The following is a 25290-nucleotide window of genomic DNA, read 5'->3' on the forward strand; positions in this document are numbered from 1 at the left end:
AGTTAAAGTGAGGTAAAACTGCATTCATTCTACAGTGTAGAAGCACTTAGTTGCTTTGCTTCAAAGTTTACTGTCCTACTGTCAATGGATTTGCAATTTTATTGTCCTTTGTTTCCTGGTCCTACCTGGCTGAGAAGAGGAAATATTATTTGTTTCCCACTTTATCTCTTTAAAAAACAGACCCAAAGCAACTAAAATCAGTGCAGACAGGAATAGCCCTGTCTTAACTGATGTCTCTCCAGATTATATCTTGACAACAAAAGCAACATTGAGACAAAAGTAGGCCTGATTCTAACATCATTTTCCTTGTATTGTCGAAGACTTTCATGGCCGGAATCACTGGGTTGTTGTAGGTTTTTTCGGGCTATATGGCCATGTTCTAGACCTAGAGGCATTCTCTCCTGACGTTTCACCTGCATCTATGGCAAGCATCCTCAGAAGTTGTGAGATCTGTGGGAACTAGGAAAATGGGTTTATATATCTATGGAATGACCTGGCTGGGACAAAGAACTCTTGTCTGCTGGAGCTAGGTGTGACTGTTTCAACTGACCACCTTGATTAGCATTTGATGGCCTGGCAGTGCCGGGGGCAATCATTTTCTTGAGAGGTGATTAGATCATAGAATCATAGAATAGAATCATAGAATCCAAGGGTCGGAAGAGACCTCATGGGCCATCCAGTCCAACCCCCTGCCAAGAAGCAGGAATATTGCATTCAAATCACCCCTGACAGTTGGCCATCCAGCCTCTGTTTAAAAGCTTCCAAAGAAGGAGCCTCCACCACACTCCGGGGCAGAGAGTTCCACTGCTGAATGGCTCTGAGAGTTCCACTGCTGAAACGCTCTGAGAGTTCCACTGCTGAACAAAATCTGGCTACCAGTATTTAAAAAACTCTAAAATTACAACAGCAAAACAACAGAGAGGATACAAACAAGGACATCTAATCACCTCACAACAAAGGATTGCCCCAGGCACTGCCAGGCCATCAAATGCTAATCAAGGTGGTGAGTTGAAACATTCACACCTAGCTCCAACAGACAAGAGTTCTTTGTCCCACCCTGGTCATTCCACAGATATATTCCACAATCTGCCACAAATGAAAATAGCTAAGAAAGTCAGGCAAGAGTGCATCTACACAAGGCCTGGGCCAAGTTGGGGCCCTTCAGGTGTTTTGGGCTTCAACTCCCACCATTTCTAACAGCCTCAGGCCCCTTCCTTTTCCCCCTCAGCCGCTTAAGGGGCCTGAGGCTATTAGAAATGGTGGGAGTTGAAGCCCAAAACACCCGAAGGGCCCCAATTTGGCCCAGGCCTGGTGGATATGAATCCAACCCAAACACCCACCCTCCTCTTCAGCACAGAGCTCGAACTGCGCAGGCGCCGAAAAGCGGCCCCGCCCACGGAAGAGGCCGAGCAGCCCTGCCAAACAATGGCTGCCTGGGGTGCGCATGCGCCAAGGCGCGCGCCCCTTCAAAACTCCGCGTCCTCCCACAGAGCGATGGCCGCTTCTGAGGGTCTGTCCTCGTAGGTCCGAAGAAGGCAGGAAGGATGCCGCAGAGGCCCGGAGAAGAGGAGGAGGAACAGCGGCGGCTGCGCTCCCTGAACAGCCGGGAGCCCTGCCAGGTCATTTTTTGCAACAGGACTCCGCGGGTGGTGAGTCCCGTCTGGCTGGACTTCGAGGGCGTGCCGCGGCCTTACCCCAGCCTCAAGCCCGGCACCGGGCGGAGGATGCACAGCTACCTGGGTGAGTCGGTGTGCTGCGCATGCGCGGGAGCCAGGGTGCGCGAGGCAAGGAGGCACTCCAGCTGTTTTGGACTCTCATTCCCAGAATTCCCAGCCAGCTAGTATTACTACTAATCAAGGCTAGCCCTGCTTTGCTAAGAGGTGTAGCTATGATTAATATTATGAAAGAGGTGCAATCTGTTATTTATATATTCAGAAGCAAATTGAAATACGGTTATAATGCATTTTTTTAAATCCGCAAAGTTAAAAACTTGGGTTGTTGTAGGTTTTTCGGGCTATATCTCTATGTTCTAGAAGCATTCTCTCCTGACGTTTCGCAGGGACCCTCAGAGGTTGCGAGGTCTGCGTGAATGTTGCAGTTGGCCACCTTGATTAGCATTTAATAGCCCCAGGCAGGAAGCAGCCAGGCTTTGAAGCTGCAAGGATATTCATTGCTAATCAAGGTGGCCAGTTGAAACATACACAGCTGCCTCAAGCAGACAAGAGTTCTTTCTCCCAATGTTGCAATTGTAATTGAATGGCCCCAGGCAGGAAGCAGCCAAACTTTGAAGCTGCAAGGACATTCATTGCTAATCAAGGTGGCCAGTTGAAACATACACAGCTGCCTCAAGCAGACAAGAGTTTTTTCTCCCAATGTTGCAATTGCAATTGAATGGCCCCAGGCAGGAATCAGCCAGGTTTTGAAGCTGCAAGGACATTAATTGCTAGTCAAGATAGCCAGGTGAAGCATTCACAGCTACCTCAAGCAGACAAGAGTTCTTTCTCCCAACCTGGAAATTCCACTGACATATAAACCTCACTTGCCTAGTTTCCAACAGACCTCACAACCTCTGAGGATGCCTGCCATAGATGCAGATGAAATGTCAGGAGAGAATGCTTCTAGAACATGGCCATATAGCCTCAAAACCTACAACAACACACTGATTCCGGCCATGAAAGCCTTCGACAATACATAAAAACTTGGCAGTATCCTAAATTTCCTTTGACCACTTCCAAGTGCCTCTGACGTCGCTGTAAGAAGGTCCTCCATTGTACATGTGGTAGATGCTAATGAAAATGGAGACTGTGTCGAACCTGACCTAGTAGTATGAGTCACCTCTTGGTCTCCAAAGCGTGTATGTGGACATGCCAAAGAAACCAAAGTTGTAATGATCAGATGTTAAGTCTTGCCAAGGAGAGCATTCGTGTCATTAATGCCATATGGTCTGTAAGTGTCATGACATAGCCCACGGTGGCAATATTTTGGTGATGTGTATGATCATGGTGCAGTTGTGGGCTGCTTTTTTTGTCTATCAGCAAGTTAGCCCTTTATTTATTTATTTGCAGTATTTATATTCTGCCCTTTGCACTCCACAGGGGACTCAGGGCAGATTACAATGCACATATTCATGGCAAACATTCAATGGCATTTAGACAAACAATATGTATAGACAGACACAGAAGCAAATTATAATTCCAGTTTTTTCCGGCTTTATGAGGGTTTGCTCAGTTCTGGGCACAGGGGGAGCTTGTGACACCAGGTCCTTTGACAGAGTACTTCCTCATTCTTCTGCACACTGCAGAAAGGTTTTATGGCATCGTAAATTAGTTAAAGTAGCCTCCGCGCATAAAGCAGTACCTAAATTTCCTACTTGACAGATGCAACTTTGTTTTGGGCTGCATAGGTCAACAGCAAGCTAGGCTATTAATGGTCGGGAGCTTACTCCAACGCGAGCTGACTTCGAACTCATGACCTGTTTGTTAGTAGTGATTTAATGCAGCTGGCACCTAACTAGCTGTGCCACTGCCCGGTGTATGGGATTAGGAAAAGTCTAGAGTTGTCACTACCTATAGCAGCCGAATCAGCGTTGTCAATTAGGAATGTAGCCAAAAAAAAAAAAGCCCAACACAATTGGAAATATGATAAAGTTACTCTGTGGAAGAAACACATCCACATGGTAGGTGCTTTAAAACTCAGTTTGTTGGAAAACTTTCCATTATTAGTGACCCAGTCACTGCCTTGGAAGCTATTGTATAAATCAGGTTTTTTATCCTCTCCATTTCCCAATAGCCTAGGTTCCTACAGACAGTACTGTATTATCTAGGATTCCTCAGAGTTTACTGTGATAATAGGCGTACTAAACAGGGTAGATTTTCTGCTTAGTGATAACCTAGTTCTGGTATGCATAATTAGTTTCAGATAGACTTATTTTTCTGCCAGTATGTATGTTCCCAGATGGTAGTATGGTTCTCTATATTTTATTCCCATTTATTATCCTTATCTGGTTGAGCATCTGCTTATTGACCAATAGCCATAAGTACCTCATCTAGTGTCTTTCAGTAATCGCTCTTGCTACTGGTTTCCTCGGGTGCATCTACACTATATTATTAATGCCATTTCACATCACTTTAGCTGTCATGGCTCAGTGCTATGGGATCCTGGGAGTCGTAGTTTTACAAGATCTTAAGCCTTCTTTGGCATAAGTGTTGGTGCCTCACCAAAATTACAAACCCCAGGATTACATTCACCGATCCTTGGCAGCTAAAGTGGTGTCAAACTGCATTATTTCTGCAGTGTAGATGCAACCCCAGAGTGTTAGATGTGTTGTGTGAGATCTGCAAAATCCTTTGGCCCAGTCTGATCTGAATTTAAGGGAGGTGTATGTTCAGGGTCTTTGTGTGTAGCGTTTGAAGTACTTTATTTGCGTTTATTTTCCAGAACACCTTTGGTTGTTCAGAGATGCTGGGACCGACGATAGTCTCCTGGTAAACCAGACAGAACTGTTTGTGGCATCTCACAATGCAAACGGGCAGCCCATATTTGCAAATATTACACTACCAGGTAAAAATGCCAGGGCCTTTTCCCCAGTGAAATAAGATGACTGTGTTTATTCTTACATACTGTAAAAATGATATGCAATTCTATTTGACTAATGACAAAAATGTTTTAATTCTGTAGACTGGTACTGTGACAGTTGGTAAGCAGTCCTCCCATTTCTTTTTGTTCGGGAGGCATTTTAGATGTTCTCTGTTGTATTTAGTTTCCATTTATGTTCAGGTCAATAAATCTTACCTGTAACTATGTTAATTTGAAGTTATTGTTGCTATTTTGATGCTGTTTTTTAACCCCCAGTTTTACATAGCTGTCTTAGGGCATAACTTTCCAAACATCTATATCGGAATATAAAACACAACTGAAGATCTATCTCTTCAGTTTTAGCTATGAATTTTAAACTCTTTGCTGTAATTTAATCTTTATTCTGAATGTTTTAATATATATGTATTTCATAGGGATAGGTTTTAATACATGTAATATTATATAATGTTTTATGATGATGTGTTTTAGCTATGTTGTGTCCTGCCTTGAGCCACAAGGAGAGGCGAGTAAGAAGTAAAGTTGTTGTTGTTGTTATTTTATGTTGGTGACCCACTTTTTAGAAAAGCATCATTTTGCCACGCAGTAATTGATTTTACTAGCAAACTGGAGGCTAAACCAACCCCTTATAAGAGATACAGGCACATACAAACATTTTAATGTGGCAACACAGCATATCTCCTGAAAACCTTTGTCTCTCTCATATATATATATATGTATATCCTCAAGTATAAGTAAAACCAAATATAAGTTGAGGCGCCTAATTGTACTACAAAAAACTGGGAAAACATATTGATTCGAGTATAAGCCTTGGTGGGAAATGCATTAGCTACTGGTAAACTTCAATAAAAATAGGTACCAATAAAATAACATTAATTGAGGAATCAGTAGGTTAAATGTTTTTGAAAATTTACATCAAACTGTAATTTAAGATAGGATTGTCCAGCTCTAACTAAACCATTATTCTAACCATCTTCAGTGTAAATGTGCTTACTTATCTTTCCAATAATAATAGAGTAAAATAATAATAAAGTAAAATAATAGAAATGTAATAACAGTAATAATAAAGTAAAATAATAAATGTAATAATAATAATAGAGTAAAATGATGTGAATGTAATAATAATAGAGTAAAATAATGTAGTGATAATAATAATAATAATAGAGTAAAATGATGCGAATGTAATAATAATAATAGAGTAAAATAATGTAGTAATAATAATAATAATAATAATAATAATAATAACAACAACAACAACATCAGAGTAAAATAAATACGTTTGACTCGAGTATAAGCCAAGGGGGACTTTTTCAGCCTAAAAAAGGGCAGAAAAACTCGGTTTATACTTGAGTATATATGATATTTCACATAGATGCAGCAGCTGATACACCAATGTATCACAGCACAGTTTGGAAATCTCTGGACTAGAAGTTTATGAAGAAATGTTTATTCTTTGACTCTTTCAAGTTATATATTAGTTGTCATTTTCAGGCCCACTGACAAGCTGACCTTTCTGTCTTCTTAGTGTTCACTTTGAAAGAAAGATGCCTTCAAGTTGTTCGCACTTTAGTAAAGCCAGTCGACTACCGGAAATTGGACATTGTTCGGTCCCTGTATGAAGATCTCGAGGACCATCCAGACATTGGGAAGGATCTTCGGCGGCTTTCTTTGGAGAGGTTAAGGAACGAAGACCCTGATAGAAATGAAGAGTTATGGAGACCCAGATAAAAAAAGTGAAGAGGGACTGAGATCATGATAGAAATGAAGAATATCTGAAAAAGTTACTTTTGCTAATAAACTGAGGCACGCAAAAAGGATTAGCTGTGCTTTATGAACTGAATGTGACCCTTTTGTTACGGTATGGGACATTCTCTGAGGACACTTATAGGCACATGACAGTGAAATGAGAGGCAGCCATGATGGTTGAATATACTTGGCTAAATCTGCGTAAACCTTGGTCCAAGTATTATTTTTTCTTCAAGTTGTACACTTGACAAAGATGTTTTCATATGGCTCCTCCCTTATTTAATCATCTTGTTATAGTTGGTTATGAAACACCTTTTCTTAGTTGAGCAAGTTAAATCTCATGCAGAAGGATAAGTTAATCTTAATTGTAACTTGATATGTAATTCTTAAGTATGAGAAGTTACTGCTGGGTGGATTTGCTGGGTAGTTGTTTTTTTTTACAAGTCCTGTTTCAGATGGTGCTTTCAGTGCATAGAATCTGTATTCTTCTATACTTATCTTTGGTTTACTGTAAAAATAGTATAGTGGAAACAAAGTTGTAAGTTATATTTACTTTTGGAGGACCATTCTGAGACTCCTGACACAAAACAAGAACCTTATAAGCCTATTGCACAGATAAGTTACTAAACCTGATCGCAAGTTTCTTTTGAATTATAGAAGTAAATTGAAGAAATATGAATATAATAGCCTGACTATTTTTAGATGCACCAAGTATGCATGAATCTCTGGTCACAATGTGAAAATTGCAAAAGTCTCCTTGCCTTTCCTAACCTCTCCTCAACTCTGTACATTCCTCTACACATTCCTGAGGCATTACAAACCTGGTTAGTGAAATATATTTGCTTTGTTTATAGAAGCATTACAATTGAACTATTGTCCTATTTTCAGTATCTTATGTCTGCAACTATTGTGTTTTGTATGACTGCAATTATCAAATCATTATATATATATAATCTTTAACATTCGATTTTGTACACTTAATTCCAATTAAAAATGCATCTTGAAGAGGAACCTGTGAAATGGAATGGCTAGCAACATCATTGTGTACTTTATTTGTTGAAATGAATGTTTCCTTCTGTAAAGTTACTGGTTTGTGATGGTGTATATATACTGACTCTGCTCTGTAAAGTTGGTTTTTTTTAAACCCATGAATTTCTTCATATTTTTATAAGCTTATGTTTTAGATTTTGTAAACATCTAAAGCTTTTGACTGTGTGGATCATAATAAATTGTGGCAAGTTCTTAGTGGGATGGCCATCCCAAGGCACCTTGTCTCTCTCCTGAGGAATCTGTACAAGGACCAAGTAGCAACAGTAAGAACTGACCACGGAACAACAGACTGGTTCAAGATTGGGAAAGGCGTACGGCAAGGCTGCATACTCTCACCCAACCTTTTTAACTTGTATGCAGAACACATCATGCGATGTGCGGGGCTGGATGAATGCAAAGCTGGGGTGAAAATTGCTGGAAGAAACATTTAACAACCTCAGATATGCAGATGACACCACTCTGATGGCCGAAAGCGAGGAGGAGCCGAGGAGCCTTCTAATCAAGGTGAAAGAAGAAAGCGCAAAAGCCGGGTTGCAGCTAAACGTCAAAAAAACCAAGATTATGGCAACAAGAATAATTGACAACTGGAAAATAGAGGGAGAAACCGTGGAGGCCGTGACAGACTTTGTATTTCTAGGTGCAAAGATTACTGCAGATGCAGACTGTAGCCAGGAAATCAGAAGACGCTTACTTCTTGGGAGGAGAGCAATGTCCAGTCTCGATAAAATAGTGAAGAGTAGAGACATCAGACTGGCAACAAAGATCCGCCTAGTCAAAGCCATGGTATTCCCTGTAGTCACCTACGGATGTGAGAGCTGGACCTTAGGGAAGGCTGAGCGAAGGAAGATAGATGCTTTTGAGCTGTGGTGCTGGAGGAAAGTGCTGAGAGTGCCTTGGACTGCGAGAAGATCCAACCAGTCCATCCTCCAGGAAATAAAGCCCGACTGCTCATTGGAGGGAAGGATACTAGAGACAAAGTTGAAGTACTTTGGCCACATCATGAGGAGACAGGAAAGCTTAGAGAAGACAATTATGCTGGGGAAAGTGGAAGGCAAAAGGAAGAGGGGCCGACCAAGGGCAAGATGGATGGATGGCATCCTTGAAGTGACTGGACTGACCTTGAGGGAGCTGGGGGTGGTAACGGCCGACAGGGAGCTCTGGCGTGGCCTGGTCCATGAGGTCACGAAGAGTCGGAGACGACTGAACGAGTGAACAACAACAACAACAAACATGTATGGAATTTTTCCTCATATTTTTTTAAAGGACATACATGGTTTTACATTCAGCAAGGAGTACAGATTAGGGTAATGTGATAGAGTGCCTGAGACACAGAGTTTGAATCCCATAATCAAGTGTGGGAATCCAACATTGGGCTAACCCCCCCCCCTCCTTCTCTCTCTAGACCTCAGAGGAAGGCAAAGGCCCATCCACTATGAACAGATCTTGTAAAGAAAGCCCCATAACAGGGTTGATTTATGGATCCACTGCCAAGATGCTACTTCTGAGAGACAATCATAATAGAATTGCTGTAAGTCGGAAATGACTTGCCAGCACACAGCAACAAGATTGGGTAGAGTTCAAATGAGATATTTTTAGTTGGCATAGGGAAGCCATTGTCAGGAGAGCCTTGCTCAATCTTTTGATTTCCAAAGGACCATGGTGATTTGCATTTAACAGCAGTGGGTTAGGTTCCTTTGTGCCTTTCACCACTGCTGAATATCTTTTATTTACTTATTTACTTCATTTCTACCCCACCTTTCTCGACCCGAGGGTACTCGAGGCAGCTTACAAATCCGGCAATAATAATTCAATGCCACACAGGTAAACAATAAAACACATCTCATCAAAATATAAACAATATAAGCAATTCAAATTCTTAACAATCTATCAAACAGATTAAATGTCTTCTCTGTCCTAAACAAAGTTGAAGTACTTTGGCCACATCATGAGGAGATAGCAAAGCCTAGAGAAGACAATTATGCTGGGGAAAGTGGAAGGTAAAAGGAAGAGGGGCCGACTAAGGGCAAGATAAGTGGTCCTGGACTGACCTTGAAGGAGCTGGGGGTGGGGACGGCCGACAGAGAGCTCTGGCGTGGGCTGGTCCATGAGGTCACGAAGAGTCGGAGACGACTGAACGAATGAAAAACAACTGTCCTAGAACTGCAGCAATACCAGGAAGCAGAAAATATAAGACCTGCTTTCAGTAAACAGTTATTTACTTCTACACTTCAGTTCTTAGATGCATTCCCACAAGGTGGTCCAGAAGGTGGTCAATGGTATTGAAGGCAGCTGAGAGGTCCAGCAGAACCAACAGGGACACACTCTCCATGTCTAGCTCCCAGCATAGATCATCCACTAAGGTGACCAAGAGTGTCTCAGTACCATGTCCCGGTCTAAAGCCAGACTGAGCCGGATTCAGAAAATCCATGTCTTCCAATAATACCTGGAGTTGTGAGGCCACCACACTTTCCAGGACTTTGCCCCAAAAGGGGAGTTTGGAAACTGGCCGATAGTTGACGAATTGAGTGGGGCCCAGTGATGTCTTTTTCAAGGGAGGCATTAACCACCACCTTCACCCACTTGGTCAATCCTCCTCTGTCTTTTCTTTTATCAGCCAGGATGGGCAGGGGTCTAGGATGCATGTGGTCGCTCTCATTCCTCCAAGTATCTTGTCCACATCCTCGGGTTTAACTAGTTGAAATGAATCCAACAAAATCGGACAAGCAGGTGCTCATGTTACATCCTCAGAGACTGCCGTTAAACATGGTGTCCAGTCAGTAGTTGGTGGAAGCATATGCTACCAACTTAGTTTACTCAGGATATATCTACACTGCATCTTATAACTGCCATGGCTCCATGCTGTGGATTCTTGCTGTGGATCCTATAGTTTAGTGAGGAACCAGCACTCTTTGGCAGAGAAGGCGAAAGACCTTGTAAAACTACAGCTCTTAGGCTTCCATAGCATTGAGCCATGCCTGTTAAAGTGGTATCAAACTGCATTCTATTAAATGGATGCACCCAGGCTCTAAGATGGTAGAAGATCCCTTTGCGTGCTGACATGCCTAACTTCTGTAAGCAATGGTGATAGATAGTCCCAGTAGTCATGAAATCTGCTGGCAGATGTTTTTTACCTTTTCCTGTTTGGCAATTGAGTTAAGTACATTCCTTTTATTTTCAGAGTAGTACAGCATTGTTCTCCTTAACGGATGTTTGGATGGGGCAGTGATACAGAGAGGATTTGCTGGCTCCTTCCTACTTTTCTCTTCTGCATTGCCTTAAGTTACATTACTTTCTTATCTCAAAACAACGGGATCCTTCAGTAGATACCCGTTTTCTATAAATTGTACAATTTCCATATTTGTTTCTGGCAATGTCGAACTGCAAATTCATGATTATTGTTTTTTAAGCATCTCCATTGAAGTTGCAATCTAAACATACTAAAAAATAAGCCTGATTGAGTGCTGTGGGAAGTAACAACTAAATATCCATGCATTTAGGGTGATATAGTCTTTCTCTATAGATAGTGACAATAAATGTGTTTGAGCTAGGTGTCCCCACCATGTAACAACAACAACAACAACACACAGTCCTAAACACTTGGGAAGTGTTTGACTTGTGATTTTTGATACGAAATCCAGCAAATATGCCTCATTTGCTGTGTCATACTGTCAGTAAAATAATAATAATAATAATAATAATAATAATAATAATAATAATAATTTGTCAGTGTTGCAATCCCAGGTGTCAGCAGGATTGACAAGAAAACTGGAAAAGCTTGTACAATATGAAGATTTAAAGATAGAACTGCAAAGACTCAGTCAAAGTGGTCCCAGTGGTGATCAGCACACTGGGTGCAGTACCTAAAGACCTTGGCCTGCACTTAAACACAATCGGCGCTGATAAAATTATCATGTGTCAGCTGCAAAAGACCACTCTACTCGGACCTGCATGCATTATTTGCCGATACATCACACAGTCCTAGAAACTTGGGAAGTGCCCGACGTATAATCGAATGCAAAAGCGAGCATAGTGATCTTTTTTCCGAGTACTAATCTTGTATCAAATAATAATAATAATAATAATAATAATAATAATAATAATAATCACACAGTCCTAAACACTTGGGAAGTGTTCAGCTTGTGATTTTGTGATACAAAATCCAGTGTATATATCTTGTTTACTGTGTCATAATAATAATAATAATAATAATAATAATAATAATAATAATAAAGATCTCAACCGGCATTTGGAAAGAATAAACATTGACAAAATCACTATCTGTCAACTACAAAAGGCCACCTTACTTGGATCTTTGCACATCATTCGAAAATACATCACACCGTCCTAGACGCTTGGGAAGTGTTTGACTTGTGATTTTTTGATACGAAATCCAGCATATAGATCTCATTTGCTGTGACATACTGTACTTTTGTGTCAGTAAAATTAATAATAATAATAATAATAATAATAATAAATAATTAATAATACTTTATATACCATCCTTTTGGGGAGATTTTGTTGTTGTTCACTCGTTTAGGATGGTACATAAATAAAATGTTGTTGTTATATAGGGCCAGGCTGTAGCACAGCTGGTTAATCACTAGCATCAATAAATCACTGCCGACTGGAAGGTGGCAAGTTCAAAGCCCGAGTTGGGTTTGAGCTCCTGACTGTTAATAACCCAGCTTACTGTTCACCTAAGCAGTTCAAAAACAGCTGAGCTGTGAGTAGAAAAATTAGGGACCGTTTAAAGCGGGGAGGTTAATTTATAACACCATAAAAATGCCACAGATCAAAGAAGAAATACTACGATCAAACGCACAGCGTCATAGTGGATGAAGTGACAGCTCCCTCTGTGGCTGGAATCGAGCAACCTTCAGGAGCCGAAGTTGGAAAAAAAATGCTGAATTACTTCTATCTGTCTGTATGTCTTGTATGTCTAAAAGCAGCATGGATTGTTTGCCGTACATGTGTGCATTCTGATCTGCCCTGGGTCCCCTTCGAGGTGAGAAGGGCGAAATATAAATACTGTAAATAAATACATATGGTGGGGACACCTAGCTCAAACACCTTTATTGTCACCATCTCTACTCCCAGGTGAGTGTCCAAATAGGGGGGATAACAGCATGCAATGTATACGTTTTTTGATCCTGCATAAAATGTCAGAACAAATAATTCCTATTTTCGGAAGATAAATGAGCAAACCAGTGGTACAATACATAGTTCGGACACACTTGTCTGTCTCTTCCCAGTTATGATTATCAGTAAGAGTGAAGTTGCCTCATTGCAGAAGTTCATTGTATTTCCTGCCAAGAAATATAAGTAAGTTTTTCAAGATAGCTCGTGGCGCATATAATCAGAGAAGAATTTTTTTTATTCCCTTCCTGTTTTGGCTGTAAAAAAACTAGGGCTGGGCGGTTTCGTTTCGTTAATTCGTAATTCGTTAAAAATTCGTTATTTTTTTTATAACGAAGCGATAACGAACCATTCTGGAGCAACTTAAAAATGAAACAAATTTTTAAATTCGTTTCGTAAATGCTTCTTGATTCGTTATGTATTCGTTTCATTATCGGTTTGAGGTCATTTCGTTATTATTTCTGCATGTCTGGGGCAAGTTTTATAGTTGTTTTTTGTTTAATTAGTGAAAAAAAATTATAATATCACACCAACAGTCAACAACAGAGGGAGAGGGAAGCTTCAGAAGTTCCCCCTGTCCCATTTGGAGGTATTTTAGCGTATTGCGCGGTCGCGACCGCCATTAACGAATCGATTCGTTATTGTTATTTGTTTCGTTAATGTTTCGTAATTTTTTTAACATTTACGAAATTTCGTAAATATTGAACTTTTTAAAAGAAAAATTTCGGAATTCTTTTAAATATCGAAACGCAAAAACCCCAAAAAAATGAATCAATTTTAGAAACAAATTTTTCCATTGTTACCCAGGCCTAAAAAACCCCCAAAACTTTTGACTTCAAATGAGTGACGTCATAGAGGACAGAAAGGGAGGGGCAAATAACCTAATATGATTGGCTCTTCGTTTTGTCACTCCACCCCTTAGATAAATGACTGCTGACCTTCCACACAGCAGAATAAAATCCCACATAATCTGCTCTGAACCGGATTTTTTTGGCAGTGTGGACTCAGATAACCCGGTTCAAAGCAGATATTGTGGGATTTTCTGCCTTGGTATTCTGAGATATAGGGCTGTGTTGGAAGGGCCCTGAAGAATGTAGAATTAATGAGGTTTGGCACCACTTTAACTACCATGACTCATGGGATTTGTAGTTTTAGGTCTTGAGCCTTCTCTGTCCAAAAGAAGGCTTACCAAACTACAACTCTTGGGACCATACAACCCAGAATATCAAGGTAGAAAAATCCCACAATATCTGCTCTAGACTGAGTTATCTGAGTCCGCACAGTTCGAAGCAGATAATGTGGGGTTTTATTCAGCTGTGTGGAAGGGGCCCCAGCATCCATAAGCACTGAGCCACGGGAGTATGAAGCGGTGTCAACCCGCATTGATTCTACAGTGGAGACGCCCCCAAGTGCGGGAAGCGCCTTTGCGTCAGGAGTGGAGGGACACGCGTCACGTCTGAAGGGCGGGGCGAGACCCGGGAAAGCCCCTGCGGGGCGGCCAAAGGAGCAGGAGCTGGAAAGGCGAGTTTCCAAAGAGGAAGGCGGCAGAGGCGTCTCTCTTGAGTTTGAAGGGGTTGGTCTGGATGGCCTTTGGGGTCTCTTCCAACTCTTCTCTGAGTCTGTAAAGAAGGCTCTCTCTCTCTCTCTGCCGGGATCCCCATGGCCAAAGGCGGCGAGGAGGGAATGGACCCCCCCGAATACATCCACGGCATCCCCGCCTGGGTCCTGGAGGACTTCTGCCAGAAGATGGACTGCCTCCACGACTACGACTGGATGCGCTTTGGTGAGCCCTTTTGGTGGCCTCTCTCGGGGTGCAGCCACACTGGAGCTTCCCCCCGCAGCTGCTTAAGAATGTTCGAATGCTGAGGCTGGCCAGTCAGAAACCATATGTAAATTAGTAGGTCGAGATAACTCATGCATGGGCCAACTTGGGCTCTCCAGGTGTTTTGGACTCCAACTCCCACCATTCCTGACAGCCTCAGGAATGGTGGGAGTTGGCAGCTGAAGGGGAAAAGGAAAGGGTCTGAGGCTGTCAGGAATGGTGGGAGTTGGAGTCCAAAACACCTGGAGGGCACAAGTTGGCCCATGCCTGCTATAGACCTTGTAAAACTACAACTTTCCAGGATTTGTTTCCATGCTTTTCATGATTACACGGAGCACCGTTACCTTCCCACAGAAGCAATACCTATTGATCTACTCACATTTGCATGTTTTCGAACTGCAAGGTTGGCAGAAGTTGGGGCTAACAGTGGGAGCTCACTCCACTCTCTGGATTTGAACCGTTTTGGTCATCAAGTTCAGCAGCTCGGTGGTTTAACCCACTGCACCACCAATTTAAGATACAAATTCAACTTAAGATCAAACCTGCCATTCATAACTTGGGGACTTCCTGTATGTGCTACTACAGAAATCATTCACTTGTTATTCTTCCCACTTTTTATCCAGATAACGCAGTATTCCCCCTTACCTTTATCCACAATCAGAGGATTGTAAGAGATGAAGGTGATATGAAAAATGTCATTTGTGCCCTTCTGTTTACCAGCCTCAGTCTCTGATTGATTGATTGATTGATTGATTGATCTGTTATTTCCAGCAGGCCTGTCCTCCAAATATGTTTATCTACTACTACTACTACAAAAAAAATTAGAATGTAATAGGCAACTTTCCTGCAGCTGTAGACCAAACATGTGCAGCCTGGGGACTGTTGTTGAGGGCCTTTCCAGGAATTTCTGCCTTGTCTGTCATCTTAGGTGAATCTATCACAGGGCTTTCCTTGCAAGGTTTGTTTGGAGAGGGTTTGCAATTGCCTTCCTCCAGGGGCTGAGAGTGTGTGACTTGCTCAAGGTCATCCAGTAGGTTTACATGTCGGAACATGTCTGGTCTCCAGAGTCCTAATCTAACTACGTTTTGCTAAACAAAGAAGCTGCATTCAAACCTGAATTTCAAGCTACAAGCTTGGGGTTGTAATGGTTGTTAATCAAATGGATGGATGGAATATTTCGCTTTGCAATTCATTCTTTATTGAAGTATTTGAATACCTTGGTTTATTCAGCTTTCACGCCTGAGAGCATCTTCAGGTTCAATGGAAGTTGTCTTATACTGAGTCAGGCCTGTTTGTTATCCTGTCTGACAGCCTCTTTCCAGACTTTCGGACAGAATTGTTTCCTAACTCTACCTGGATCTGGTCTGCATTGAACCTGAAACCTTTGCGTGATTGGTAATTATTATCTTAAGACTCACACCCATTCAATAAACCTGTAAGTTAAGTGCAGACACACAATACCTGTTTAATTTATGAAACCGGGTGTCATGCAAGAATTGAGATGTCATGGGAGCATCGGGAGTCAGCAACAAGCCTGCCTCTCAGGAGATTCGAGGCCAAATTTCCTTGATTGGAGCCTTGAAAGGGTTAGGGTTTTTAGCTTAAATGCTGCTAACATTTTAATTTGGGAAATAAAGGGTATGTGTACCAAGTTTGGCCCAGGTCCATCAAGCCACATAGAAGCCTTTGAGGTACAAACACACATGCGTACGTATTTTCACTTTTATTTGTATAGATGAGTCTATTAATAGGATGAATATGGAGAAAGCCTTTCAGAAGTGAAGTGGAAAAATTGTGTTGCATCTGAGTTCTCCTTTGTGGTTTCTTTGGGAAACATCTGGTTATCCAGCGCAGCAAGCAGGATGCTTAACTAGATAATAGAGTTAGGAAACGTTATCATTGTGGACTACAGTTCCCAAAATCCCCCAGAAACCAGTGTGGCCACCAGGGAGACAATGAGTTAAACCCTTGTGCCAGCAGGACCGAAGACCAACAAGTCAGAGATTTTAATCTGGGGAGAGCTCCCTCTCTCAGCTTCAGCTCTCAATGCAGGGACATGAGAGAAGCCTCCCACAAGGATGGTAAAAACATCAAAACATCCAGGCGTCCCCTGGGCAACGTCCTTGCAGATGTCCAATTCTCTCACACCAGAAGCGACATGCCGTTTCTCAAGTTGCTCCTGACACGAAAAACAAAAAACCAGGAGGGCTCTGAGTTGTGGTCCAAAAAAGTAATTTTTCCAAGCTCTTCTACACTCTTCAAATGCAGAAAATTTCTTATGTAATAAGAATTTTTGAAAAATACCTTTGTATATCATTTCTGTTTGCATAGTGGGCCACAGTGCACATTACTTGGAATTTGGATACCTGCAGCTGTATTTAAGCAAAAACATGAATTGCAAACTCAGATTTCCTAAGTGTTGTGTAGTTGGACCTGATTCTATTCTGTCCAAGTCAGACCATCTGATGAAAAGGTTGTTTAACTCATTTTCTTAATTTAAATAGCATTTGCTTTCTCTTCCATAGGAAAAAAAATCAAATATGTATTAACACAAACCTGTCAGTGTAACTGCATGAAAGTTCTGATGTTTTCATTCACTATTAGGAAAAATCAGTTTTGGGTCAGCAAATGTTGGCAAAGTCTCTAAAATACTATGAATAATGTATTACCTTCCCATGAAGGAAATTGCAGTCTTGCAGATTTCTTCTGAAACTCTTGAGGCAATAAACCCAGTCAAATGTTGTGGCTTGGGGATGTATGTGAAATATCACCAGAATCTATATATATTTTACTATTAAACCCCTGTGCCAGCAGGACTGAAGACCAACAGATCACAGATTCAAATCTGGGGAGAGTGTGGATGAGCTCCCTCTGTCAGCTCCGGCTCTCTATGCGGGGACATGACAAAAGCCTCCCACAAGGATGGTAAAACATCAAAACATCCTGGCGTCCCCTGGCCAACATCCTTGCAGACGGTCAATTCTCTCACACCTGAAGCAATTTGCAGTTTCTCAAGTCACTCCTCACATACACAAAAAAACTATTATAGTGCACACAATGTATACTCCTGATTTCCATCGTCACCAGCATGCTGGTCATTCCTAGTTTCTAGGATTTCTTATTTATTTTCATGTCAATAGAACCATAATTAGAACTACTTTAATCAGGACTTTGGGTTGGCTGCTTTTTAAAAGGAGGCCCAGAACACTTGAATGAAGGATTTTGCTAGATTTGTTCCTTTGCTTCTCCCAGCAGGAAATATTTTGTATTTGGAGAAGCAAGCATTATTTGAAGCTTCCCTTTACATTGACTGTACAATGTGAATATCTGAGGTAGAAGTTGCTAGATTATGTTCTTGAAAACTGTAGGATCAATTGTGTGCTGGATATTGCAGAGCTAAGTGATCAAGCAGCTGGAGCAACTCTCTGAAAAGTAAGGTTACAAGGTTTGATGACGTTAGTGCTTCACTTGTAAATTCATAAATATTTTTCTAACTTTAAAAACCAAATTAGTGTCAAATTTCTATATGTCATCAATCTAAATATCTACAGTGAGCCTTTTGTATCTATGTTGGGGACCGTGGGTGGCGCAATGGGTTAAATCCTTGTGCTGCTGAACTGCTGACCTGAAGGTTGGCAGTTTGAATCTGCGGGATGGGGTGAGCTCCTTGCTCCTGCCAACCTAGCAGTTCGAAAACATGTAAAGAGATACAAAGGTTCTGGTCATTGGTCCATAAACACATACAAAACATAATAAAAACAAAATTTGACATGAAGCCAGAATACTATTTATTGAACATAACAAACTTTGACCTAAAGAGCAACAAGGAAAATTTTTTTTTACTTATTAACAGCAGCAAGAATTCTAATTGCACAAAAATGGAAGATAAAAGAAATCCCCTCAAACGGATTGGATCAAGAAGGCAGTAGAATTTATGGACTCGGACAGACTTTCGTACTTGTTAAAGGATCAAAGTAAAGGGAAACAAACCAACTGGAACCAATTAAAAGAATACTTAAAAGGGAAAAATAAACTTAATATATAACATTAAATACTAGAAGTCAAATAGAATAAGGAACAAAGTTAGACCATAAGAAGATGTTGAAAACCCCAAGACACAACCTCTGTGGACTGAACGGAAGTCAACAATGGTTTACCACCATTCCTCTCATACTACCTTTCTTCTCCTTTTTTCCCCCCTCTTCCCTTTCCCCCTACCTCATACCGATACCTTTCCCCAACCTTTCCCTGACACTCCCTACCCTTAACCCCACTCTATTTATCTTCCTACTGTCCTATTACCCCGATTGTTTCCCCTCTTTCATTGTTAAAGGAAAAAAACACAATAAAGATTATTATATATATAAAAAGGAAAACATGCAAATGTCAATAGATCAATAGGCACTGCTTTGGCAGGAAAAGGCAAAAAAGACGCTCCATGCAATCATGCCAGCCACATGACCAGGAGGTGTCTACGGACAATGCAGGCTCCTCAGCTTAGAAATGGAGAAGAGCACCTTCCCCCAGAACTGGAGATGAGCATTGCCTCCAGAGTTGGAAATGAAATGAGAAGCCTTTGCCTTTGCCTGTATCGTTGTGTCTCATTGTATTTCATTGTGACAAGGCACTGAGTGTTTTCCTGTATCTGTTTATTTGTTGCAATCCGCTCTGAGTCCCTTTGGGGAGAAGGGCAGAATATAAATAAAGTGTTGTTGTTGTTGTGTGGGTATTGTTCTGGGAAACATGGAAACCTGGAAAAAAGAGAAATACATCATAGGATTAAATGTTGGTGATATGAAATTATACATTTCAGCATGCCTATGTTCACAAAATTACCCTTTAATAATATTGGTTGAAATCTTGCAGATTTGGAGGGCCCACTGTTCCTTCTCTGGCATGTTGTTATCTTGAACCTTATTTTTGAATAAGATATACCCCACACTAGAATGATGATGATGATGATGGTTTTCTGTTTTAGCATCCCACGTGATAACTGACCAGACTGAACTGCGGAAAATCAAATGCATGGAAAAGGCAGGGATCAGCCGGACAAGAGAGCTGATGTGGTGGTGGGGAGTGAGGCTTGCAACTGTCCAGGAGCTGCTGGACCTTCTGCAAAATCTGCAGCTTTACCGGGCAGCCCAAGTGATCGCTAACTGTGAGTAATTTGAGTTTCTTCTCTTCCAGAATTATTATCATGTTTTCAGTTATGAGATGCCAATGAGTGGTTATTGATGTTAATTGTCTCGTCTGTTATTGTGTTAATTGTTTTTAAATATCTTGTTGATGTTAGCATTGAATTTTTGCTGCTACTGTTGTTAACCGCTGTGAGTCGCCTAAGGGCTGAGAACAGCGGTATACAAATAAAGTAAATAAATAAATAAATAAATATTATTAAATGGCATTTCAATCCCGCCTTTCTCAGCCCGAAGGCTACTCAAAGTGGCTTACAAATTGTCAGCAACTCGATGCCATAACAATCCACAATAAACAATTAAAACATTTAAAACATAAAATCCATACAAAACCTATTAAAACATATATATAACCAATGTCTTCCCGTTAATCTCATTTTCCAGTACCATCGTCTAAGCCAGGGTTTCTCAACCTGGGGGTCGGGACCCCTGTGGGGGTCGCGAGGATGTATCAGAGGGGTCGCCAAAGACCATTAGAAACCAGTATTTTCTGTTGGTCATGGGGGGTTCTGTGTGGGAAGTTTGGCACAATTCTATCGTTGGTGGGGTTCAGAATGCTCTTTGATTGTAAGTGAACTATAAATCCCAGTAACTACAACTCCCATATGTCAAGGTCTATTTTTCCCCCCAGTGTTCACATTTGGGCATATTGAGTATGCCAAGTTTGGTCCAGATCCATCATTGTTTGAGTCAACAGTGCTGTAGGTGAATTACAACTCCAAAACTCAAGGCCAATGCCCACCAAACCCTTCCAATATTTTCTATTGGTCATGGGAATTGCGTATGCCAAGTTTGGTTCCATTTCATCGTTGGTGGAGTTCAGAATACTCTTTGATTGTGGGTGGGCTATCAATCCCAGCAACTACAACTCCCAAAATAAATTTGTCTGAACCCCACCAGTATTCAAATTTGGTCGTACTGGGTATTTGTGCCAAATTTGGTCCAATTAATGAAAATACATCCTTCATATCAGATATTTACATTACAGTTCATAACAGTAGCAAAATCACAGTTGTGAAGTAGCAACAAAAATAATTTTATGGTTGGGGGTCACCACAACATGAGGAGCTGTATTAAGGGGTTGCAGCATTAGGAAGGTTGAGAAACACTGGTCTAAGCCGTTCCGTGTTTCAATCTCACATAATTCCGTGTTTGTCTGTTGCACTGCATTTCCAAAAGCTTGTTCAAAGAGCCAGTTTTTTTTACATTTTTTGAAAGGTCAGGAGGGAGGGGGCCGATCTAATATCCCCAGGGAGGGAGTTCCACAGCCGAGGGGCTACTAGTGAGAAGTCCCTGTCTCTCTTGGACATTATTTTTGAACAATCTTGTTTGTTTTCATTGTTGTAAGTTTCATAAGAGTCCCAAACTGAAGATATACTCCACACTGGGATGATGATGAATTGCCTGGCACAGGTTTATAACTGGGGTGGCAAAACCACCTCTAAGTCTTTCTTGCCTGTGAAAAGCCTAAGAGATCCATGGGGTCTCCATAAGTCAAAAAGTGACTTGAAGACAAAGTTTGTTACCACTCCAAACCTTCCTCCATTAACTCCTCCTTTTGAAACTGAATTCAGTTGCAGCATGTCAACAGCTTGGGACACAACATTAGAAGATGGAAGTACTGTTTTAAAATACCTATTATACTCATGTATAAGTCTAGAAACTTCAGTTAAAAAGTCAGCCACCCATAACTAGGTCAAATTACGCTATGTAACATGACTTTTGTTCCTGGATTATAAATGTCATTTCCTAACTGGTTCTAATATAAAAACATTGAAAAAAATTTACCAAACAGCAAAAACTTTTATTCTGCAGGGCATCCTGCAGCACATTTTGCTATAGTTTTTCATTGACCAAGTTAACATAGTTTGTGGCAGACACATAAACAAAGTTTCCGGAGTATAACAACTGCTTTCAAAGTAAATACCACACAATTAAACTTGAAGTACCTTTTCAAACCAGGAACAGAAAATCTTTCAAATTTGTTATTGTGTTATTCACGGATCAGTCTGAGCCTTTGCTCTTATGAAAAAAGGAACCATACCTTTCTCTGTTCCTTTTCTCTGGGTAGTCTGTTTGCCTCTTCTTCCTTCCTATTTATTTTAATGTGTTAGTTTTAAGTTTGTTTGATCTTCTCTCTGTGTTATTTTAGACTTCTTCATTTTTAAAGGTATCTTACTTTGTCCTTGAGTGGCCTTATGATTGTGAAAAATGGGATGCAATTTACGTATATATTTGAGTATAAGCCAACCCAAATATATGCCAAGGCACCTAATTTTACCACAAAAAAACTGGGAAAACATGTTGACTCCAGTATAAGTCAAAGGTGGGAAATGCAGCAACTACTGGTCAATTTCAAAATAAAAATAAAACCAATAAACTTACATTATTTGAGGCATCAGTAGGTTAAATGTTTTTGAATATTTACATAAAACTTTAATTTAAGATAAGACTGTCCAGCTCTGATTAAACCATTATTCTAACCTTCTTCAGGATAAATGCTTACGTATCCTTCCAATAATAATAAAGAGAGTAAAATAATAATAATAATAATAATAATAATAATAATAATAATAGAAATGTAATAATGACAGTAATAATCAAGTAAAATAATAAATATGATAATAATAATAAATAGAGAAAAATAATAAATGTGGCAATAATAATAATAACAGATAAAAATAATAAGTAACCTTGACTCGAGTCTAAGCCTAAGGGGGCTTTTTCAGCCTAAAAAGGGGGTTGAAAAATTCGGCTTATACTCAAGTATATACGATACTTGAAAGAGTTGTTTGTTATAATAATGTGATGAATAATATCCTTGCAGTGTACTAATGGCCCTTTGTTTGAACGTATGTCTTTATACACATGATAATAGAGCTTTGTGTGTCCTGAAACTATTTGTACATGGAGTGCAGCCAACTTTAAGTTTGCTCTCTTCTCTCCCCTGGAAGGGATGAGATATTTCCATTTCCCATTGAAGTCTGAACTGGGGAACTGTGATTTCATACTGTGAAAATGAGCTGTGGCTCTCCTTTCTCCTCTCCCTCCTATCTCAGAGGAGTCTGGCAGCCTCATGCAAGGTCCTGTTGTAAACTATGACTGACACATGGAGCAAGGCTGGAGAATGACTCAGCCCTTATGTGCAATCCTTCCCTTTATTGCAAATTCTTCAGACTTGTGACTCGTAAGACAATAATGTGTTGCTTGGTATGATGAAAAAAGAAGTAATAGTAGAATAAACTGGCAGAAGTCTCCTCCCCTGGCTCTCTCCATAGGCCACAGAGTGAAGAAGTGGGAGGTGAAAGTTCAAGCTTCACCAGTGGGGAAGGAATGGGGAAATGTCCCAATTGCATGTCTGGCCCAAAAAATCCCAAGCCCACTCATGAGAAGAGCAAAGATCGCTCTTGGGACTCTTGTCCACATGGTTAAGTTCCAATGAGCCACAACGGCAAACCAAAATACAGAGCTTGTTTTCTTCCATCCACAGGACTCAATCATACATGTCAGGAGTTGTCATCATCATTACTGGCTGAGTATGATTGGCTTCCATGGTTAGAGTCTTGGTGGCAGGGCCCATAAGGGACTGCAGAGACCTATTCTGGATCTGCATGGTCTGTCACAATGAGGACATACATTTCCAGATGGAAGGCAGTCACAACAAGGTTTTGCTTGATGCACCTTTCTCTTTCAATCTCTTTTGCTGTCCACCAGCATTCCAGTTTCCAACGTGGGTAGTCCAGTGAAGTTGATGGCTGAGAAACAAGGCTTCAATGCAGGTGGCCTTTGCTTCTTCCAGAATGCGGACATTTGTCCACCTGTCTTCCCAAGAGATTTGCAGGATTTTTCGGAGGCAACTTGAGAGTGACGTTTGTAGACGGTCCATGTTTCACAATCATACAATAGAATTAGAAGGACAATATCTTTGTAAACAAGCATATGAAGAACTACAAGCAAACAATTCCTCAGGTGGAACAGCTTGTGTTTTCCATGCACAGAGTTTCATGCTGAAATTCAGGTTATAACACAAGAAACAGTTTATTCTTATGGGAAAAGCATTCCATAGAAACACGGTTGAACTAATCATGGGGAGTACTATATGTCCGACAGTATAGGCCCTTTGACATTTTGACACTTTCCCACTGTATTATAATAATAATAATAATATCATAGAATCATAGAGTTGGAAAAGACCTCATGAGCCATCCAGTCCAACCCCCTGCCAAGAAGCAGGAACATTGCTTTCAAAGCACCCCTGACAGATGGCCATCCAGCCTCTGTTTAAAAGCCTCCAAAGAAGGAGCCTCCACCACACTCCGGGGCAGAGAGTTCCACTGCTGAACAGCTCTCACAGTCAGGAAGTTCTTCCTCATGTTCAGATAGAATCTCCTTTCTGGGTGCAGTGCCTAAAGACCTTGGCCTGCACTTAAACACATTCGGCGCTGACAAGATTACCATCTCCCAGCTGCAGAAGGCCACCTTACTGGGATCTGCACGCATTATCCGCCAATACATCACACAGTCCTAGACACTTGGGAAATGCCTGATGTGTGATCCAATACAACAGCCAGCAGAGTGCTGTGGACTCATCTTATTGTGTTTCAAATAATAATACTTTATTTGTATTATTCTGGCCTATCCAAGGGGACTCAGGGTGGATTCCAGCATACAAAGGCAAACATACAATGCCTGGAGACAACGAAACACAGATAAATGTAAAGGCTTCCCCTTCTGGCTCTGAGGAATGGTGCTCATCTCCATTTCTAAGCTGAAGAGCCTGCATTGTTTGTAGATACCTCCTGGGTCATGTGACCAGAATGACTGCATGGAGTTCCATTTACCTTCCTGCCAGGGCGGTACCTATTGATATCTCACATTTGCATGTTGACGAGCTGGGGCTAACAGCGGAGCCTCACCCCATCCCATGGATTTAAACCACCAACCTTCCGGTCAGCAAGTTCAGCAGCTCAGCGGTTTAACCATTGCGCCACCGCGGCCCCACGTTGCACACCCGCAACTGGAGGGTCATACATTGCCCATTATTAAAGGCTGGATACTGTTATGATACAGCATTCTTGACATGTTTGGCATTGATTTATTTATCGTGTCAGTATCAACCAGACAATTGTATTACATTTTTAACAAATTTTTAATAAACAGACAAAACAGAGTTTGCAAGCTTGGTAGTTGATTAAATGTCCTTTGACCAGTATCTGGCCACTTGGAGTGCCTCTGGTGTTGCTGCAAGGAGGTCCTCCATTGTGCATGTGGCAGGACTCAGGTTGCATTGCATCAGGTGGTCAGTGGTTTGCTCTTCTCCACACTCGCATGTTGTGAATTCCACTTTGTAGCTCCATTTCTTAAGATTGGCTCTGCATCTTGTGGTGCCAGAGCACAGTCTGTTCAGCGCCTTCCAAGTCGCCCAGTCTTCTGTGTGCCCGGGGGGGGGGGGGGGAGTCTCTCATTTGGTATTAGCCGTTGATTGAGGCTCTGGGTTTGGGCCTGCCACTTTTGGACTCTTGCTTGCTGAGGTATTCCAGCGAGTGTCTCTGTAGATCTTAGAAAACTTGATTTAAGTCATTGACATGCTGGCTGATACCCAAACAAGGGATGAGCTGGAGATGTCTCTGCCTTGGTCCTTTCACTATTGGCTGCTACTTCCCGGGTGATGTCAGGTGGTGGCTAAACAGTGTAATTTTCCAGTGGTGTAGGGCGCAGACACCCCGTGATAATGCGGCATGTCTCATT

At 41.2% G+C, this 25290-nt stretch overlaps 2 protein-coding genes across 3 annotated transcripts in view; both read left to right on the forward strand.

Moving 5' to 3' along the window:
- Positions 1 to 1380: 1380 nt before the first annotated feature.
- On the forward strand, positions 1381 to 7477 carry VHL (von Hippel-Lindau tumor suppressor). Its single transcript, XM_060766275.2, has 3 exons — positions 1381 to 1740; positions 4438 to 4560; positions 6119 to 7477. Exons 1-3 carry the CDS (start codon positions 1545 to 1547, stop codon positions 6319 to 6321), a joined length of 522 nt encoding a protein of 173 aa, XP_060622258.1. The 5' UTR covers positions 1381 to 1544; the 3' UTR covers positions 6322 to 7477.
- A 6496-nt stretch (positions 7478 to 13973) lies between these two features.
- Positions 13974 to 25290, forward strand: part of IRAK2 (interleukin 1 receptor associated kinase 2) — a 35666-nt gene continuing 24349 nt past the window's right edge. For both annotated transcript variants that reach the window (XM_067463492.1, XM_067463493.1), the window contains exons 1-2: positions 13974 to 14308; positions 19326 to 19505. In XM_067463492.1, the coding sequence (XP_067319593.1) occupies positions 14185 to 14308; positions 19326 to 19505 (304 nt within the window). In that variant the 5' untranslated portion in view covers positions 13974 to 14184. The remainder of the gene's footprint in view (positions 14309 to 19325; positions 19506 to 25290) is intronic.

The sequence above is a fragment of the Anolis sagrei genome, chromosome 2 (genome assembly GCF_037176765.1).
Source record: "Anolis sagrei isolate rAnoSag1 chromosome 2, rAnoSag1.mat, whole genome shotgun sequence".
NCBI lineage: Eukaryota > Metazoa > Chordata > Lepidosauria > Squamata > Dactyloidae > Anolis > Anolis sagrei.